Genomic DNA, 22,199 nt, shown 5'->3' on the forward strand with positions numbered 1-22,199 from the left:
TTCTTTCACAAGACAGTCTACTTCGCTTCTGTAATACGACTTCTTCCCTAAAATTCACCTGCATGTTATTAGAACCCCCATCGCCTCATTATCACCTGTAGCCTCACTTCAAGTCCATAAACATCATCTTTTCCATCCTGCAAAAAGTCTTAATGCAATGGGTAACCTGGGAGCCACTGCAACAAGTCTAATGATCGCAGTTGCCATTTGTATTGACAAATCTGAATTCTGTCTTTGACTGAATCAATAGAGACATACAGTTATACAACACAGGCCCTTCTGCCCACCATTTTCCCCATCTACATTAATCCCATTTGCTCCTGCCAGATGCGTATCCTCCAATGCCTTGCCTATTCACGTGCCTGCCTAAATGTCTCTTAAACATCGTCATTGTATCTGATCCAACGCCACCACCTCTGTCAGCATGTTCCGGCCATCAATCACACACTGTAAAGAGAAAATCTTTCCACTCAAATTCCTTCTTCTCACTTTAAACCCATGTCTTTTTGTTTTGGATATCTCTACCATGAGAAAAAGATGTTAACTGCCAATGTCTCTGATAATTTTATATATCTTTATCAGGTCACCCCTTGTCCTCCTCCACTCCAAAGTAAACAAGCCCAGCCTCTCCAATCTCTGCTCATGACTAAAGTCCTCCAACCCAGGTGACATCTGGTGAACCTCCAGCCTCTCCAGCACAACCACACCCTTCCTATATCGTGGTGACCAGAATGCAACTCTATCCTGCCATCTTTTCTTGTGCACTGAAACCTCTCCTTGACTTGTCAAACCCATTTTTAAATGTTCAAGTTATTTGGTCATCCTTGGTACCAGTACACCGGTTCTTGCATTGACACCTGTTTATCCTTGTGCCTCAGAAGGAATAGCCTGTGTTATCGAAGATTGTAACATTTACACATCTGGTTCTCCTTTATGGGCTTGTGATCTATTTCATAAAAATCACTTGGAATGTGTGCCCATCAGATCTTTTGTGCTTTGTTTTCAGTCCTAGGACCTCTCCCTCTCCAGAGGAATGCTACAGAAAGCAAAAAGAAAGCATTACCTCAAAGAAAATGAAACGTCCACCTAATTATCAATTCTTGTACCTAGTGCTAGTGTGTAGATGGTTAGAATTGAAATAACCATTACTATAACTTGTATTGGTGCATGTAGCTCTCTCAGCTCATAGTTGGCTGATTCTAATGGTGTTTTCATCGGGAGTTCTCACAACTATCTTCCAACCACATATGCTAAAATAGGTAACCTCCAGAGCAGTTAAGCATTCAGCATTCCATGTTGCTTATAAGTAATATTGTCTACTGTCATAATGGTTTTGAAACCTAACCTAATGAATGATAACATTTAACTATTCCAAAATAGGACAAGGAAGAGCAGAGAATGGGAGAACTGGGCAGTAATTCACATTTGAAGAATCAGAACCTTAATATGGAAGATTATTCATTTTTGCCACATTTGTTTATCCTGTAATTCCTATACATGCCAGTATAGGAAAGCATTTTCGTTGACTAAAGCTTAAAAATTTGGAAGCAAAGGGAAGATAGACTTTATAAGACGTCATTCCTATAGAACTGCTGGAGGGTCACTGTACAATCTCAATTTACTGAAAATATTAAGCTTAAGCATTTCATCACCCTTCCGTTTATGTTTCTCTCCACATTGGTTTAAAATTACTTAGCATTTATGTGGCTGCAAAGATAGTTTTAAATATTGCTCATGTCTCAAGTTTGTTTTCCTGCAATAATATTGGCTGATTTATGGCACATTAACTAAATATAATTTTACTAATTTGCTCTAGGATGCACATTCAGGCTCTGATAGTGATGTGAGCTTATCTTCCATGATCTTCTTGAATCATAGCAGTGGTTCTGATGAGTCTGTGGGGGATGTAGAAGGAGGTTTTGAACACTCCCCGGTTTACCTGGATACCAGTGAAATAGTACCTGATGATCCATGCCCTAATATCTGGCGCCTTTATTTCGGTAGCTCGTACGAATCAGAACTGGGAAATGGAACCTCTTCAGAACAGGTCAGTCTTTTTTGTTAAAGGCAGAAATAAAATTAATATTCTTGGGTTGGCATAACAGTTTTTAAAAAAAATTAGTTCAATGCTTAAGCTAGTTGGTGCTCCACAGTGACTTCGTCCTTGTAAGAAACGTTTTACCAAATTCCACCTTTTGTATTGATTGGTTATACCAACTGAAATACTGCATTAGCTTTGTTATTTATGGAACTAGCTCATGGATAATTCAGAAAAAACAGACCAAAAGAAGATTTTAAGAAGGCATCTTTCAGTAAATGGAATCACAAAGGGTCTTCAGCCTGAAATGTTAAATGTTTCTCTGTCGACAGATGCTGCCTGACCTGTTGAGTTTCTAGCATTTTCTATTTTTATTTTACCTCTTTTGGGATGTTGTCTAGCAGAGGGTCTGTTCTGTCCAAACAGAGGGAATAGTTCCCCAAGGCTAGCACCCAAGGCAAAAAGAAATCTATCTTGTGCATCTGTGCTCTTCTAATTGGACATGGTGAGAGGGGAAGGGATACAGATGTAGTCAGCTAATAACTGATACAAGGATAGCCTCACTCATTCAGAAGTGGATTGAGAAGACAGATAGGAAGGGAAGGCAAGTCCAGCAACCGAAAAGAACCATGAAAACTGGAGGCAGTGTTTCTGCTGTATCAGCCTTTTGTCACATTTCATTTTAAGAAAATGGCATTACTTCATGACCCTTGAGGTTAAAATCATACAATGCAAATCATTATCCTCCTTGGAAATAGCAGCTGTGAATGTCTCTCTTATTAACTGATTAATTGAAGATTTGGGGCAGGAATAACGTACTGGACAGGGTGGAGTTATTCTGGAATTGGTGTACATGTAGATATTTACTTCCATTAAAAAGTAGGGAAAAAATCTGTTATAGAATTCCTGATTAGCTATGTTTTGGTTGTGTAAATATGAATATTCCTTTACCAAACCTCCAGTCTCCATTTAGATCAAAGAGCAATCTTGGCATGTTTTAAAATTGGATAGTGTTTTATTATAATTTACTAGCTGAACAAGTATATTCCTATTCAATTAATACTGTACATTCTTTACCAGAACTCTCAATGTTTGTCAGGACCAAACTCCCTGACCCATGATCACACCATTACATCTGCAAGGGACACCATATCTTCTCACCTCCCTTCATACATGTTGTCATTGCAAGAAGGATACCAGGAGCTGACTCAGGAGCAAGTAGAACAACTATGGATTGAGCTAAACACTATTAAAGCAAATTTGAAGAACAAGAACATGGTAAGATTAGTTTCTTTATCAATGCAGAAAGATTGTTACTTGATGTTGAGAGTGATATTAAAGTTCTATGTTTTAAATTTGTAAATATTGTAGCTGTGTAGGCAGCTTTCTAGTGTGAATGCATAGTTTACACATTTTAAAAAAAAAATTGGTGTTTTCTGTGCTGTAAATTCATTCTTTCATTGGCTTTCAGACACATCTTACACTTAGAGACTTGTGCAAATACTATTGTTTTAGGGTAACCAACAGATTCACAATAGTGACTGTTTGGTTATTTTTCCAATTCTATTCCTAGGGGGCAGTAGTTACACCCTTTTGGATGTAAGACCAGAAAGTTCCAAATGCAAAGCTTATTTTCCCTACTGAGTGGTGATACCACAGTGCACCATAGGTTTTCTGTTTCACTGCCATTAAAACACTGACAGGAAAGTATTCTAAAGTGTCCTAGGCTAATACTTTCAGAGAAAAATTCTCTATTGGTCTCATTTGACTCCTTAAGATGAAATGAAGTTACATTAGTTATTTTCCATGTTTGCCTTTGAGCAACTATGTGACCTTCTGCTTCCTGTCCTGGAAATGGATTGTTAAAAACAGAAGGATTAGGCCATTTCCCCATCATTATTTCAGTGTTTTTGTCCACATAGCCAAGTACTTGAATCATTTTTTTAACAAAATTATGACAATGTTTGACTTGCACTCTGAAGCCAAGAACTCTATTCAATTGCCAAATAGATTTACTAGTCCACCAATCTTAAATGTATGCTTCATTAATATCTGCAAATAGGAAAAACCCACTTACATTATTTATCTAGTAATTTTTAGAACATTACAGCACAGTACAGGCCCTTTGGCCCACTGTGTTGTGCCGACATTTTACCCTGCTCTAAGATCTAGCTAACCCTTCCCTCCCATGTGGAAGGTCTGTCTCTCTCTATCCCCTGCCTATTCATGTGTCTGTCTAAATGCCTCTTAAATGTTGCTATAGAATCTACTTCCCCTGGCAGCCTGTTCCAGGGACCCACCACTCTGTAAAGATTTTACCTCAAATCCCCTTTAAACTTTCCCCCTCTCACCTAAAACCTGTGCCCTCTAGTATCTGACATTTCCACCCTGGGAAAAAGACTGTGGCTGCCCTATCTGTGCCTCATAGTTTTATATACACCAGTCACATCTGTATCTTCATCATCATCATCATAGCTGTGTTGCATTCCCATCATAAACCATCCTGGTGGCTCGACCCCTACATGTATGTTAGAACACACACCACAGCACAGTACAGGCCCTTCAGCTCATAATGTTGTGCTGACATTTTATCCTGCTCTAAGATCAACCTAACCCTTCCCTCCCACATAGCTCCCCATTTCTCTATCATTCATGTGTCTAAGAGTCTCTTCAATGCCCCTAATGTATCTGCCCCCCAACCTCTGCAGACAGTGCGTTCCATGCACCCACCACTCTGTAAAAAAAAAATACTTAGCCCGACATCCCCCTTATACCTTCCTCAAATCACCTTAAAATTATGTCCCCTCGTGTTAGCCATTGTTGCCCTGGGAAAAAGTCTCTGACTGTCCACTCGATCTATGGCTCTTGTACACCTCTATCAAGTCACCTCTCATCCTCCTCTCCAAAGAGAAAAGCCCTAGCTCGCTCAACGTATCCTCATAAGACATGCTCTCCAATCCAGGCAACATCCTGGTAAATCTCCTCTGCACCCTCTATAGCTTCCACATCCTTCCTATAATGAGGCAACCAGAACTGAACACAATACTCCAAGTGTGGTCTGACCAGAGTTCTATAGAGCCACAACATTACCTTGTGGCTCTTGAGCTCAATACCCCCGACTATGGCCAACACTCCATACGTCTTCTTAACAACCCTATCGACCCGTGTGGCAACCTTGAGGAATCTATGGACATGGACCCCAAGATCCCTCTGTTCCTCTACACTGCTAAGAGTCCTGCCATTAACCTTGTATTCTGCTTTCGAATTCGATCTCCTGAAGTGTATCACTTCACACTTATCCGGGTTGAACTCCATCTGCCACTTCTCAGCCCAGCTCTGCATTCTATCAATATCCCATTGTAATCTACAGTAACCTTCTACACTATATCCACAACACCTCCAACCTTTGTATCATCAACAAACTTACTAACCCACCCTTCCACATCCTCATCCAAGTCATTTATAAAAATCACAGAGCAGGGGTCCCAGAACAGATCCCTGCGGAACACCACTGGTCACCGACCTCCAGGCAGAATATGCTCCATCTACCATCACCCTCTGTCTTCTATGGGCGAGCCAATTCTGAATCCACACAGCCAAGTTTCCCTGGATGCCATGCCTCCTGACTTTCTGAATGAGTCTTCCATGAGGAACCTTATCAGACGCCTCACTAAAATCCATGTACACCACATCCACTGCTCTACCTTCATCAATGTGCTTTGTCACATCCTCAAAGATTTCACTCAGGCTCGTGAGGCACAACCTGCCCCTCACAAAGCCATGCTGACTGTCCCTAATCACCCTGTGCTTCTCTAAATGCCCGTAAATCCTGTCTCTAAGAATCTTCTCCAGTAATTTGTCCACCATTGAAGTAAGACTCACTGGTCTGTAATTTCCAGGGTTATCCCTACTCCCTTTAAACAAAGGAACAACATTTGCCACCCTCCAATCATCTGGCACTACTGTGGCCAGTGAGGACGCAAAGATCATCGCCAAAGGCACAGCAATCTCTTCCCTCGCTTCAGGTAATAACCTTGGATATATCCCGTCCGGCCCTAGTGATTTATCTATCCTAATGTTTTTCAATAGTTCCAGCACATCCTCTTTACTCACGTTGACATGCCCTAGCATATCAGTCTGTCGTACACCATCCTCACAAACGTCGTCTCTCTCTCCCTCTCTGAATACTGAAGCAAAGTATTCATTAAGGACCTCCCCTACCTCTTCCAACTCCAGGCACGTTTCCTCTTTTATCCCTGATCGGTCCTACCCTCACTCTAGTCATCCTCCGATTCTTCACGTGTGTAGAACACCTTGGGGTTTTCCTTAATCCTACTCGCCAAGGCCTTCTCATGCCCCCTTCTAGCTCTCCTAAGTCCATTCTTAAGCTTCCTCCTGGCTACCTTGTAACTCTGAGCCCTGTCTGATCCATGCTTTCTATGATCCATTTTTGTTAGGTATATTTGTTCAAAATGGGTGCAAATTCATTATTGGTAATTACATACAGCTCAATTAGTTTAACTTCTATAAAGGGTTCTCCCACTGCAGTTCAGAGAGATATAATTGATGTAGGCATGTAGGGTTGACTTCGAAAAATTTGCAGCTGATCCAAAGTTTGTTGTAAATTATTGATGAACTTAGCAACAGACTACTAACAATGAGCAGATAAGAGACAAAATACATTCAGTACAACTTATAAGGGGTGATATTTGGAAAGAATGAACAAGGAGAGATAATACAGACAAAGTGGCATTGTTGTAAAAGGAGTGTCCGGAACATGGAAATGTTTGGAATTGTCTGAAACTGTGGTACATCAAGCATGACATTTCCAGGGCTTCACAATGAGAATGCAAAAACAGATTAAAACCTTGAAACACTGCTTTAGCCACAGCATTTTAGGAAAGACGTGAAGGTTCAAGAATACTGTATTCCCTCCCTCCCTCCCCAAAGTCCTTGGCATTTTTTACATCTATAAATGTATACATCACCTTCATTAATATATTCAGCAGCTTGGCCTCTGCAACTGAGTTGCAAAGTCTGTAGCCCCATTATAACTTTTTTGTTTCAATTAAATCCTCTCTCATCCTTTGGAACTCTAATGAGTGCAAGCCAAAATGACCTGATCTCTCTCAACGTGACAGTCCTAAGAGACAGCCTTGTGAACCTTCGTTGCACTTCCCTCGTTACAAGTATATCCTTGGGTAAGGAGACTAAAACTGCACACAGTTTGGTCTCACCAAACCCCTGTATAATTGTAGCAAGAGATCCTTGCTTCTGCACTCAACTTCATTAGGCTTATCTGCTTGCTGCACCTGCAAGTTTATTTTCATGACTAATGTGCAGGAGCATCCAAGTCTGTGTTATTTTGGAAGGTTTTGATGTACAGTTTAAATAATATGCCTTTTTGTTTTTCCAACCCAAAGTGAATAACTTAGCATTTATCCAAGTAATACTGCATCTGCCATGTTTTGCCCACTGAGTTGCCTTGAAGCCTGTTTACATTCTTCTCACAATTGTCAGTTTAATTCTCAGTCCCACTCAGAGGCAAACTTAAAATCTCTCCACATTTGAATCATTTGTTTGAGTCTGCAGTACCCATCAGTACTGCCTGCTACCCAGAAGCTAATCTGTTTCCTGCCTGTTGACCAGTTTTCAATCTGTAACCCCACTTTACTTTTATACATCAACCTTTTTTTTTGCAGTACTTTATCAAATGCTTATTGAAAATCCAAGTACCCCACACACACTGGTTTTCCTTTTCTATTCTACCAGTTACATCCTTAAACTTTATCAGGTCTGTCAAACATGATGTCTCTTCTAGAAATTCATGTTAATTTTGTCTAATCTTTATATTTTCTTGTTATTTTATAAAAGCCTTTAGCATTTTCCCCACTACTGACGTCAGGCAAACGAGTCTGAAGCTGCCCGTTTCTTTCCCCCTCCTATTTTAAACAGTGGAGTTACATTTGCCATCCTCCAGTCTGAAGGAACTATTCAATAATCCATAGAATCTGGAAGATGAATCTGATACATCCTGTTTCCATAACTACCTCCTTTATTACTCTAGGATGCAAATGATTAGGCCTTGGGGCCTAATGCCATTGACTTTCAATGCCATTAATTTCTCCAGTTTTTTTCACCAAAGGGGACCTATTAATCTTTTTTTCTTGTCTATTTTCCCTGCAAGTTAATTTTCTTAGTTTTTTGCTCTCTTTTAATTTCCTTGTCCTACTTTTGCTGAACTGGTCCCAATCCTCGGATTTACTACTTGGTCTTCTGGGTAATCTTTTTGTGGATCTAGTATTATCTGTCCTTAACTTGTTAGGCTTAGCCATAGCTTGGTTGTTTTTCCTTTTGTATTTTTGTCAAGCAAGATGTACAACTGCTGTGGATCCTGCATACATCCCAGAATCATGGGCTGGCTATTTCCTATCCACCATCATATTTTAATGAAGTCCCCAATCCATCAGATCCAACTCACTCCTTGATCTTCATAGTTTCCTTTGTTTAGAATTAAGTCCCATGGTTTTGGTTTGAACTAGTTATGAGTTTGAAAACACTGTGCAGTTTTACATATTAAATACCAACATTTCTATTCCATATGAATCCCTTTCCAGGAGACCACTGCTCACAATCAATTGGGACCCAACAATACTTCACAACTGATTTGCCAATCCCACTTACTGACAGCACTTGCAAGTACAAGACCCTCTATCAGTCTGCAAGAATGGCGTAACTTCACTGAAATGTGAGTAGAAATTATTGCTAAGTTAAAATAAACTTAAACCTGCAACTGTTTCCATGGTACCAATGGTTTGGTCAGGTATAAAACCAAAACTAATGCAAAAAAGGCCAATCTGAAATAATGATAGTTAGAGCACGTTATTCAGACCAGACAGTTATCATAAATGTAGTAACCACAAATATGCTATTGCTTGGAGCATCATTTCCTTTGAACACTATGCACTTAAGGGTTAGGAAAATAGGCTGTTCAGTCACATGGAGGAGGATACTGGTGGCCTGACCCAACCCAACGCTGAAATTGTGATACACTCAAAGCATCTTAGTGATTACCAGGCTCTGCATTGTCGCATCAAATATGTGGAATGATATTTTTTTTTACAGTCTACTTAAAAATTCAAATGAAACTCACGTACCATTTCTTCAGATCAGTTGATGAATGCAGAAATATTTTGTTGCAAGTGCAACAAATTCTCAGAGTGAACACCAAAATTAAGATTTTAAAATGTAGTATTATTGAACGTTAACAAATTTAGCCTATCATTAGATAACCCACAGATTTGTCGTCTTTTATAGGACACTCTCTCTAATTTTAGTTTGTACCTTTTTGCATAAGGTAAATCTGCAACGAAGCTGATTGAAGTATACAGTAGTTTTGAGAGCCACCTTCAAACAAGTTGTACAAATTTAAAAGCTTTCCCAAAATTGGCAGTCCATCAAAACTGAAGCATTTTAGATTATTTGTGTTTCAAAATGTGTAATTTAGCCCAAATTTTGTAAAAATAAAAACTAGTGAGCAGGTGATCAGTGTCATTGGAAGTCACTTACTGATATATATATATATTAACTCATGATTCAGGAAGACTTCATCTCTGCTTCTTAACCCTACATCTCTACCTTCTAAAGCAATTGATTCATGCATTAAAACAAATTTTTGAAATTAAGAATTCTGAGTGCTTTTTAAAGAACACCAGTTCCACCAGTGATTCTGTTACACTGAATGCTTTCAGGAGCTTGACATGTTTTGACCCAACAAACTTCCAAGTCTGCCTTGATTCTCTGTACACATTGAATTTTGTTCCTTCATAATGGATTTTAACTGGAAAAAATTAATTTCCAATCTTGTAGTAAGGAGAATTGTTTTACCTCAAAATCTAAAGACGACAAATGTATTACATTTGAAATTTGGAACAAATGGCCCACAAGTTTTTTAATCTTTGCTGTCTGGTAACTTGGCTGAACAGTGAACCCACCTTTGTGACTGCACAGAGTTTCATAGCAAGGTGTGGCTGAAACTACTAAAGATTAATCTGATGCAGTATAATTTCTAAAATGTATTGTTTAACCTTGCAGAATTATTTGCTGAGTTTTTGTGGATTTTCAAAAAAAAAATTGATAATTGGCAGGGGATTCAACATTTTAACCTCTCCAATTTATTTCCAGTTCCTTGCATGTTACCTTGCTTTTCTTCGGTACCAGGATGATAGTGGTCTTCTTAAAACAAGTGGGAAGTGAAGCGGGGAGAGGTTAAATATGTCTGCAAATACCCCTGCCAGCTGATCAGCACAAGATCTGAGCACATGGCCAGGGACACCATCCGGGCCAGATGCTTTCCTTGGGTTCACTCTCGGAAGACTGATCTTATGTCCTCAACAGTGACAGGTTCAGTTGCATTGGAGGCTGTCAGGGTGGGTGGTGACAATCCACTCCCCTTCTGTTCAAAACATGCATAGAATGCGTTAAGCTCATCAGGAAGGGATGTGCTGTTGTTGACTATGCTGCCTGACTTCGTTTTGTAGCCCGTTATACCATGTAAGCCCTGCCATAGCTGACAGCTGGTCTGGGACTCTATTTTGAACCAGTATTGTCTCTTGGTATTCCTGATAGCTTTACAGAGGTTGTATCTTGATTTCTTGTAAAGGTCAGGATCAGATTTGTGTGCAGCAGACCTCTTCTTCAGCAAGGAGTGGATCTCCCAGTTCATCCATGGTTTCCGGTTTGGGAGCATCCAGATTGTCTTCTTTGGAACACAGTCCTCAACACACTTGCTGATAAAGTCTGTGATGGTGGTGACATACTCATCAAGGCTGACAGCTGAGTCTTTGAACATGGACCAGTCCACTGACTCAAAGCAGTCACGTAGAAGCTCATCTGTTTCCTCAGACCAGCACTGCACGACTCCCTGTACTGGATCCTCCCGTTTCAGTTTGTTTGTATGCAGGGAGGAGGAGCACAGCCTGATGGTCTGATTTACTAAAGTGAGGGTGAGGAGTGGCTCGGAAGGCATCTTTGATGGTTGTATAGCAGTGGTCAAGTGTGCTGGGGCCCCTGGTGAGACAGGAGACATACTGGTAGTACTTTGGTAACACTCAAGGTTGGCCTGGTTGAAGTCACCCGCAATAATGAAGAGGGCCTCAGGGTATTCTGTCTCAAGGCTGTTGACCACATAGTTCATTGAGTGCAGGCTTCATGTTTCGTCTGAGGTGGGATGTAGACTGCCATCAGGATAGCTGGTGAACTCCTGTGGCAGGTAGAATGGTCGACACTTCACTTTTAGATATTCCAGGCTGGCCGAGTAGGAACTCACCAGGACTATCACATCCAAGCATCACAAGTTATTAAGCAGCAGACCCCTCAGCCTCTAACTTTGCCCAAGGACGCTGTATGGTCCATTCGGTGGATTGAGAATCCCTCAGGTTGAATGGCACAGTCAGGTGAAGCAGGTGTGAGCCACGTTTCAGTGAGACACAGCAGTCCCTCAGTTCTCTTTGGTAGGTCAGTCTTGCCCTTAGTTCATCAACTTTGTTCTCAATGGACTGGACGTTAGCTGGTAGTATGCTGGGGAGGTGGGTCCTGTATCCACGCTGTTTGTCTCACCTGCAGCCCAGCCCTCTTACCCCGTTGCAGAGGTAAGTGGCTGTGACTCGTCGGTCCTGGAGTGAAGCCACCTGGTAAGTGATTGCTTAAGGATAGACTTGGAATGGATTCATCTGGACTAGAAGATAAGTGATTTCTTCTGGGCAGACTTTAAAGACCTGGAGCTAATTGAAGTGGCAGCCAATTGGAAGCTCAGGGTCACTCCTGTGGACTTAATGCAGGTGCCCTACAAGGTGGTCACCAATTTGGTTTCTATAATCCAGGGGAGATCACATTGTGAACAGTGAATGCAGTTCACTAGATTGAGAGAATTCTGGCCATCTCTGCTAGTCGTCCAGTTGGTATTTTGGCTCCATTGGCATAGCCTTTTTGGTGGGCATGTCCCCGCAGAACCGGTTATTAGTAGCAGAACCTGCTTCTGACGTCCATGGTCCTACCTCTGTTCTGCCCATCCTTCCCCCCCCACCTTCTCTGCACCAAGAAAATAACTTGTTTTCTTTCTTTTCTGGTTTTAACAAAAGACCTCAGGTTAGAGCCGTTAATGTTGCTTCTTTCCACAGATGCCACTTGAACTGCTGAGCATTTGTAGCATTTTCTGTTCTTAATGCCATTCCCCCACTTTGTGGAACTTGGTACATTTCTGCTCCTGTCACAGGTGTCAACTTCCAGATCATTAGTACTGTGGCACAGTGACTTGGATAGGGGAGAAAGATTAGGCAGAGATTCGCAGCAATGTTACTAATTTTCAGATTGGGTATTTGTGAATATTAAGGTGGTAAAATCTAAAAGGTGTTTCAAAATATTAAATAACTTCTCCCAATGGTTAGCCACATTAACAACAAAGCAAATTTGGGATGGTGAAAATGGTGAGGATGGTCCCTGCAATAAAATTACAGAACTGTTAAAGACAGCAAATGAGAAGAATTGTTTCACTGAAAACTATCAGTAAAATGGGCTGTGATAGCCATTGGAGCTTTTAGGGTGCAATAGATTATTCATCTGTTCTTCTAAACTTTTACAGACTGGAATGTGCAACCCTTTGATTCAGATTTTTCTATCAATTGTGCCATTGTTGATGTTTTAAGACACAGGGAAAGTGTCACACCTGCAATAGAACCTATCTGACTTTTTCATTCGACAAATTGCAGGCCTATAACTTTTCTATAGACTTAATGACAACAACTGACCAGTTACTACTTGTTATCCCTTATTTTCACTAGCTCATGGATCTACGATATCTTTGATCTCAAATGGAACTTGAGTTTGTATTGCCAGGTTCGCAGCTTTTGTTCCTTTGTGCAATTCCTAATCTGATGTGGAAGATGCCAAGCAAAAGGCACGATAGCCCTCACCCAACCATCTTTCTGCACGTCACGGTTCATTTTAGTTGAAACATATTGTCACTCTGCTGTCTGCAGCACTGATGGGGAGACCTGGGAACTTGTTAATAAAAATACTTTCCTCCATGACTGAATATTAATGGTTTAAATTTGGTTTTCTTTTTAAAAGGTATGAGAACTTCCGAAGATCGAGAGACCACAAGCAGAGCACAGTCATTGTTAAGCCTGGACAAAGAGTTACTTTGGCATAAGAATTTACTTTTTAAAATCAAACTCTATTCAAGAACATATTACAAGTGGACTAGAAACCAAAGTTAAGCTGAAATATACTTTCCAAGATGTTATTGTCATTGCTGCTTTAATTTAAAACAAATGTATTTTTTTTTACAGGGGAATGTGTGCAACAGATGTTTTGCCTTGTAATTCAATGTAATTGCTTCGTAATTAAATGCTTTGCATTTATGGTGTCTTGCCCAATTAATTGATACTTTGGTTGTCAAACAAATGTCACCATACAACAAAACTCCACTTTTTAGTCCAAATTATTACACGATTCAGCTCAGAGGAAGCCAGTAAATAGGTATAGAAGCTGCATTACCTGCACAAACTGATTCCCTATTCAATATATCAATAAATGTAAACATTGGAAACTGATCAGTTTTAAACATTTACTTACCATTAATCTGTAATTTATTGATCTGGGTTTTGTCATCCTAATGGCAAAATCATCAGCATTTATCAAACTGTGCATTCTAAATGCAGGAATTCGTGTGTTACAATCAGTGATTTTAGCCTATTCCACAATTTCAAGGGAAATTACTTTATCAACAGCAGGAATTGGCATGGTTTAGCTACTGGCAAACTAGTCCTACAAGTAGACCACATTGAAGAAACTTGTACTTTATTATGTATTCCAAGTTTTTTTTATTTTAACATAACTAGTTTTTTGAAGAATTTGCCAAGCAACTGTCTCTCAAGTTTGAAAATGGAATGATTTTTAAAAATAATTCCACTTCTGTAAGTAATTGAATGATTATTTTGCCACCAGTACAATGGTTTAAAAAGCCAATTAAGTGATGCTTTTTCCTTCCTGATTTGATGCCCAAGAATTCTTCATTGATAGCTATTCAGCCACCGTAATGACATCCTAACTGCTTGATCTGCAGGATCCCCTTGCACTGATGTTCAACAGCAAAGTATCAGAACAAGGGAAGCTCCTGCCACAGATCACTCAATCTTTGTAGGCAGTTCCCAGTCAGTGGTAAACACCTTGACACAGACCACAAATTCTGAGCCATTTAGATATGGATTTGCTTGTTTACAGTGTGGTTTATGCCAAGTTCAGAAGTACTGAAAAGCTTTTTAGGAATCTAGAAAGTTCCTAAATTACTGTCATGCCTCCAAGTTGCCAAAGTACAAAGCTAATAAGAATCTTCAGCAAACGCACATATCACTGGCATGATTTAGCCTTGGATTGTCAATCTGCCCAAAGTGAAACTCTAACTCCTTTTTCATAACTACTTCCCTGTCTAACCAAGGACAAAGCCAGGCCAGATGTACATTGCTTTATTTTACTGACTCATCATCTAATCCAATGCATGTACAGCAACAGATGTACATAAATTCTTAAAACAATTAAAAATGTACTATGAAGACTTGCATTTTATACAGTGCTGTTAACCTTAGGACATTGCCATGGTACTTCATGGCCAATGAACACAAGAAACCAAAACATTAAATGCCTAGAAAATATTGTGTGGATGTTGGCGGGAGAAATGTTTTTAGGACACTAAGAACTCACCTGCTCTCCTTAGAATCATGCAGTGGGATATTACAGCCTAGGAATTAGATCAAGTAACATTGTTTCTGTACTTAATGAGTGACACATGGTAATGGCAAACATTCAGGTTTTCTTTTGCTTCTCCAAAAATTTGATTGGAAATTTACTCTCGTTGCAGGGGCAACGAGTCCAAGTTATCTCCAAAGCAACCATCTTGGTTACTCCCAGAACAACCAGCTCTTGTTAGTGCAGCATCAGGCAGTAACTGCACAAGTCCTATACCTACCTTACATCCTTTGCACCCACACTCCTCCACACAGTGGCAACATCCCCACCAAATGATTGATCTATCTTCAGTTGAGCCCAACCACCACTTCTGCCAGTTAGCACAGGCTCCAAACACCCCCCGCTCAAACTGCCTGAGCCTTCCTAATCACCTAGATCAGCTCAGGCCTCAGAACCCACAGCCACCAAACTCCCAATTCCTGGCTTTGTCCTGGGTGGCAGTGGGGCCACCTTTATTGGCAAAAATTGCAATTTCTCAAAACTTAAAATTCCTCAAAAAACAAAAATAGCAAGTGCAGGTTACATACAAATTACGTACATGTCATGTAGCAGTGCATTCATTGAGCTTGATTGACAGGGGAATTACCTCATCATCTCCATTCTGCTTGGGACTGCATTATGCACATCTTTTCAACAAAGTGCCTTGACCTTTTGAATATTAAGTTCCCCTACTCTACAATGTCTAATTACCCTCATTGAAATCCCTTTGATTAGATCTACTTCTACCTTTTAGAAGGTCTCTGGCTTTAATATGGCAGATCTTCACTACAGAATTCACTTTTTGTATGAGACAAGTAAACCCTCATATCAGAATAATATGCTATGAACTCTTCTGTCAACTTGCTTTTTCTCCCAAAATGCTGGAACATGCACTTCAGTCTACTTGTATGGTCTCTCACCTCCTTTGGCAATTTATGCATAGTCCTGTAAAGACATTTTTTGTTCCCGATGCCTCCTGTAATCTCATGCCAATATCATTTCTGTACTCTTCAGTATTACATATCATTTCTTCCCATCTAAGGACATTTTGTCCCCTGTTCCTACAGAGGATAATTTAATCAACTACATCAGTATTAGTGAACCAGTTGAATTTGCAATTACAATCTGATAATTTCAAGGTAGTTTTCAACAGTGACAAAATTTAAAACCTGGAAAAAATCTATTAAACTAATTTCATATTCTCAGTCCATCGTGGGATCTAGGTGCACACTATGAATTACTGACAAGCCAACCACTGTTTTATCATGCCCTTTCTTTCACTGTTAAGCAGGCCAGTATTTACTCTGATGGTTCCTTAAGATTTTGTTCTCTCTGTGTTGTACATAATCTTAGAATACTCTGCTATCTTAGAACAGTACAGCACAGTACGGGCCCTTCGGCCCACGATGTTGTGCCGACCTATATAAACCTTAGCCCCATTCAATCTATCCCTCTCTCTACTTCACCTCCCATAATCCCCTATTTTTCTCGTCATGTGCCTATCTAATAGTCTCTTAAATTACCCTATTGTATCGGCCCCTACAACCACCCCCAGCAGTGCATGCCAGGTACCCACCACTCTGTGTAAAAAACCTACTTCTGACATCTCCCCTGAACTTTCCTCCATTCTCCCTTTTCCCTATTCTATCCCTCAATTCTGAGACATGGATTATTCATCTCCCAATAGTAACCACATCTCCTACGTGATTATTCACCAATCAGCTTACATTTTATTCACAACACTCAAGTATAATTTATATAAAACCATACACATTTTTATCCTGACTTGTTCTTCACAAATTACTGCTTTTTATTTCTTGCTTGCTTTTTCTGTTCAATTTTCTTCTCTGCTGCCCAACCATCTTTGTTTAAAAGCCTCCTACGAGGACTTTGGTACTGGACTTACTAGGATTAAGCTTGTCCTTACAGTCTCAATGCACTAGGATTCCAAATCTTTACCATAGATGTTTTCTCTCTAGCAACAATATTAGCTGTTTTCTTTATTAAAGATGTGTCCCAATGGGAATAACCCTCATGGATTCAATCATGTAAACTACCTCCTAAATACTTAAACTTTGTATTTCCTCAATTCCTCTTTTATCCCCCAAAATATTTGTTCAAACAACTTCCAACTTTTCCCTTCCCCTTCCAAAACAGAACTTTCAAACCTGATCGTCAACATCCACAAGGTAGAATTTCCTTTGTTGTACTAATCTTCACCTGCAAGTCTTCATTCATTCATATCCCCACCAGCATTCACCCCAAAAAGAGTTTTTCTCACCCAATGCTGTATATAAAAGGCATAATAGCCACTTCAGGCAGGGTGTTAACTGCATTTCACCCTAACATCTGTATTGTCATCTCTGACTTCGTCCCAGGAGAGGGCTGCCATTCTAACCAAGCTTTAACGACATTGGGTTAGATACTCCACAAATTGACCATATATAGTGGTAATTATAACCTGAAGAATAAAGAGGACCTCTGATGTGTAGCTGGCTCATAGCTCAGATAATGAGCTCTTTTATTTTTAGTGTTCTGGGGCACGGAATGTGTTGAATAAACATTAATAAACTGCGCTGAAAATCCTGGATCTCCACAGACTCAACTAAACTATAACCTGGAGGGACAAGGGACAAGAAACAAAAAAAGCAGTAAGCCAGAACATAAAACTTCCAATAAAATATAAAACAACTTCACCATTCAAAATGTAGCTCAGCAAAGATGCATCAACACAGAATAAACTCTTCCATAACATAATCACTAGCACAATTCACTGATGAAGTATCTTAAAATATCTAACTAAAGTTAGGATCCTCATCTCAAGCATACAAGGTATGCTTAACATCACAACTGAAACAAAATCATAAAAATACAAGTACTGGAATTTCTGAAATACTAAAATATTTCTCTGTGTAAACTTTGTTGGAAGGATGAAAGGTTTCAATATCCCTTCACCTGTTACTGATCAAATATCTAAAGATTTAGCCATGGGCAATAAGTTACATAACACTCTAGAAGCAACACAGTATGTACAAAAAGTTTCATTTTATAACAAATCGGCAGCTGCATTTAAAAAAAATCAGGATAACAATCTGATCTGGCAAAAGAAACTAGTTCAACTCTCTATAGCAAGGACATTATGTGTAACCCCATAAGTTGGCCAAATAACCAATAAATTGATCATTGGGATAGAAGTCCTTGCATACTGCCTTGCCTTCATTATAGTGGGAAACCATGCTGCTAAGGAGTTATGCAAATACAGATTGAGAATAGAGAAAGCCACAGTCTATTCCATTCAAGTGTAGGACAGTTTGGAATCGGAAATCGGTTTAAATTAACAACCTAGAAGCTATAAAATTTTTAAAAATTGACACCACTATTAAGATAGATGTGAGCCAATCATGCATTCTGATTGGGGCAATTTTTGTTTAATTCAAAAACCACATTTTAAGATGATGTCTATATTGCTTATTTTTGGTAAAAAAAAACTGGTGGAACTATTGTTAGGTGAAAAGAAATTATTCTAGCTTGTTGCAAGACCAAGGACTTCTGAAACACCAGCCAGCACGAACGACACAAAAGGAGACCAGGATATGGTTTATAATTCTACAGGTAACAGTTACCAGAGAACAATGAAGTGAATGGAATATCAGCTGCTTGTATGGGCTGTAGAGGTGCCATTCTTGTAATCCAGTGTCAAACTGGGAGGAAATGAGAGAATTAACACATCACAAGTAATGGTGACAAGCTTTGGCTTTAATTTTTAGCAGTGCAAGAGCACTCTTAGCCAATTACATTACATTCTGGATCATAATTAACAAAATAGAAGAATAAAGACTTGGATTTCAATCTCACAAATTGCCTTCTACTTCCTCCCAGGAAGACAAACAACAATTAACATTCTTGTCAACTAATCCACCAGAGACCCAAGTGATAGAAAGGGGAGATATTTGAAGACATGGTGGAACCCATCCAGGATTACAGTTTACTGACTGGCCACAATAGCTCTGATATCTGATGTTGTTTACCTCAGCCCTCAGCATATCTGATAGGTAGCGCTGTCGTGAAGCATCTTGGCAATGTCATTGCATTGAAGGCTCTATACAAATACAAGATGTTTTCAAGGCGGGGATAAAGTAAATGATACACATCCATCCTTAGAACACAGAAACAAGACCACTATCATCGCCGCCATGAAATACGATATGCAATGTTGTTCTGACTATTTTCACTGCACTAAATACACAGGGATTACCTATATTCGACTGAAACCCAAATGATGCAAGTAGAAACAGTGATATATAATAAAATGGTGATAAGTCAAGGCTGGCTTGCTGAGGCCAGACATCAGCTTAATATGTTCTTTACAAACATCTAGTGGCAGAAGGACTCACTACACTTTAGGAATAGACTGAAGCTATGTGTTAACTCTCAACACAATGTGACAATATTTCATTATCTGCAACTATTGCAGAAACTATACATCACCTGATGCAAAGCTTCAGCTGATACATACAATAGAGGCTTTAGTTAACCAATTACAAGTCTGAAATCTGAAAAAAAAAATTACTTTGCATCAAAAAAGCTTAAGACTTGAATACATGTCTGTAAACTAGATACTTGAAGGCAAATAAGAGAGTCTTTGCAACTTATTTTCCTTCACTTGATATGTATGGGTACAAACACCATCTGTAAAAAGTTAGAAAAAAATTAAAATAAATTACATTTATAAGAACACTTTCCCTTCAGTTATTTATATAAAATGCCAAAATAGTGTACTATAAACAGAACCTAGAAAGAATATAAAGGCATGAGATAAAACAGAGCTTTCCTGCCTCTGCATCTGCTGTATTGTCAAATGTGACATTGTTATTCAATTCTTATTCACACAACAAAAAAAAAGATTTAATCTTCGACGTATTAGTATACCCAATTAACGGGGACCCACTGTGGCTCAATAAAGAGTTTCTCTATTGCAGTCTGTAACTTCTGAAAAGCCTTGTCCAAGTTATCATTGACAATGGTCAAATCGAAGTAGTGGCTGTATGCTCGCTGAATTCGAGCACTTTCATCTACTGTCTTTTTCAAGTCTGTGTCCTGCAAATAAATAAATAGATAAATAAATAATTGCAGCGCCAAATGTCTCCTTTCAAGGATTAATTTCAAAATAAGCATGAAGAATGTGAGGAATGCACAAGGTAGATATGGAGAAACAAGGCCACAGAAACCCCAAATGGCACAGAGTGAAAAGACAGTTAAAGGAAACCATGGCCCACAACTCAATTACCAAAGATTAATAATTTGATAAAAATATCAATTAGTAAATCAACACTAAAGAACATATGTCAGAAGTGTTACGTGATAATTGTTTGCAATAAATTAATTGTAATGGCGTAACAGCGACAGCATTTTCTACATCAGTCAAAAAGTGAGATAAAAGAGTACGAAGGCCAAAATTCAAAGTTGTGAAAATTTAAGGCACCCTTACTGTGAGAAGCTTAGTTGTAATTCCAGCATCAATGACAGCTTTGTGCATGGCACGAAGTGTTTCTAATTCAGGAGCAGCAACAAACACAATATACGGCATAAATTCAGCCGTCTTCAGTATCTTCAGTGCCTGCAAGCAAATCAAATATACCACAGAAAGGTTTAGTGGCATTACATGTAAACAAGCATTAGAAACACACCAGAAGACATTTAATAAAGCAATGGATCAGTGACACCTGAACATGTACCACCAGGCTCAAGGACAGCTATTGTAAGACTATTGAATGGTTCCCTAGTACGGTAAGATGAACTCTTGATCTCACAATCTACCTCGTTATGACCTTGCACCTTATTGTCTGCCTGCACTGCACTTTCTCTGTAGCTGTAACACTTTATTCTGTTATTGTTTTTACCCTGTACTACCTCAATGCACTGTGTAATGAATTGATCTGTATGGACTGTATGCAAGACAAGTTTTTCCACTGTATCTCGGTACATGTGACAATAATAAACCAATTCCAAAGAAACCAGGAGGCCTAACTCTAACACTATGTGTGCAGCATGAGCCAATTTCAGGCCAATATTAGAAGTAACACAATTTGCTTTAATATCCCTGAACTAGTGAAAGGTGGGGGTAATTGAAGGAATTAAACACGGGAATTATTCCTAATTTCTAACCAGTAAACTCTGTCAATTTGGTGGACAGAGGTCTTGGTCAGGTGTGATGCCTTCCACACTCCAAAACTTGCTGTCTGGGTTCACACATGAAGATAAGGGGAGGTAATGATGCCAATAAAACCTTCTTCCAGGAGTTGTCAATGTCATCAAGGGCAAAACAGAGAAATTAATGAAGAGCAGAGGGGAAACAGTGGATTAAGGTCATTCTGTCCCGATAATTTCACTTTATTATTCCTTACCATCAACATATTTCAACACACTGTAATCTCTAAAGCTTTGGAAAGAAATAGGAGCTGCTTACTTAAATATAACCAGAATAATAGGATTTCTAATCCATGCCTCCTTCCTTGACCACTCCCACAATAAAACATATTCTGCTTAGAGTTTTTCGATTTAATTAACACTGAAATAATTAACAGGAAAATTAAATTGCTACATTGATTAGGAGTAGCTTGGTTAGTAGGAACAGACATCTGATTGATTTACTGATATTGCAAAATCTCTCTCCCTTTGTATTTGTTAATGATTAAAAGGCCAGTTTAAAAAACAATTTGTATCAATTATTTTTGAAGTGGGAGGAAAAGCAGATAATATGATGTGATCCAGCTTTTAAAAATGTTCGAGATGCAATTATATCATTACCAGATTCAAATTCCTGCTTTGCCTCGAGCATTCTTCTGTAATTATACAATTAATTTGGCTAATTTCCTTGATAATTACCTAAATATTGACCTTTCACATTATCTTACCTGTGGATTAATATCCAAAATGCACATTCTTCCTGTGCCAACCACCTCATGGATTGAGTCAATCTTTGTCCCGTAGAGGTTTCCTTCATACTCCCCGTGTTCCAGGTATCTGCTGCCTCTTATGTCCACTTCCATTTCTGCACGCGATACAAATCTGTAAGCATGTCCGTCCTGTTCATCATCTCTCGGTTTTCTTGAAGTAACTGCAGTAAATACAAAAACAAATATTTTAAAACACAAAGTATAGTCTTATTCAATTTTGCAAAACTTTAGCACAGGTAAAAGCAAATTTCTATGGAGGTGATTGCTCAGTCACACAGCATGGAAGCAAGGCTCTCGGCCCGAGTTTGTGCTGACAGTCAGGCATCCATTTACATTAATCTTACATTAATTCCATTTTAATATCACCGCGTTCTTGACAAATATCTTTAGTTCTGGAAAATATTCAACAGAGACACCTCAAT

The 22,199-nt window shown here is 39.2% G+C and overlaps 2 protein-coding genes across 8 annotated transcripts in view; one reads left to right on the forward strand and one right to left on the reverse strand.

Annotated features, from left to right (window-relative positions):
- Positions 1 to 13,452, forward strand: part of pex1 (peroxisomal biogenesis factor 1) — a 73,597-nt gene extending 60,145 nt beyond the window's left edge. The window contains exons 21-24 of one of the 2 annotated variants that reach the window (XM_052016050.1): positions 1,817 to 2,047; positions 3,119 to 3,316; positions 8,656 to 8,786; positions 13,166 to 13,452. In XM_052016050.1, coding sequence (XP_051872010.1) covers positions 1,817 to 2,047; positions 3,119 to 3,316; positions 8,656 to 8,786; positions 13,166 to 13,247 — 642 coding nt within the window. In that variant the 3' untranslated portion in view covers positions 13,248 to 13,452. Of the gene's footprint in view, positions 1 to 1,816; positions 2,048 to 3,118; positions 3,317 to 8,655; positions 8,787 to 13,165 lie in introns of those variants that run through there. The other variant, XM_052016051.1, reaches the window with a different exon arrangement.
- Positions 13,453 to 14,630: 1,178 nt separating this feature from the next.
- LOC127570453 (protein PALS2-like) overlaps positions 14,631 to 22,199 on the reverse strand; it is a 105,100-nt gene continuing 97,531 nt past the window's right edge. For 5 of the 6 annotated variants that reach the window (XM_052016060.1, XM_052016054.1, XM_052016056.1 and 2 more), the window contains 3 exons: positions 21,736 to 21,938; positions 20,310 to 20,438; positions 14,631 to 19,918 (listed from right to left, as the gene is read on the reverse strand). In XM_052016060.1, coding sequence (XP_051872020.1) covers positions 19,742 to 19,918; positions 20,310 to 20,438; positions 21,736 to 21,938 — 509 coding nt within the window. In that variant the 3' untranslated portion in view covers positions 14,631 to 19,741. The remainder of the gene's footprint in view (positions 19,919 to 20,309; positions 20,439 to 21,735; positions 21,939 to 22,199) is intronic. The other variant, XM_052016055.1, reaches the window with a different exon arrangement.

The sequence above is a fragment of the Pristis pectinata genome, chromosome 5, assembly GCF_009764475.1.
Source record: "Pristis pectinata isolate sPriPec2 chromosome 5, sPriPec2.1.pri, whole genome shotgun sequence".
Taxonomy (NCBI): Eukaryota; Metazoa; Chordata; class Chondrichthyes; order Rhinopristiformes; family Pristidae; genus Pristis; species Pristis pectinata.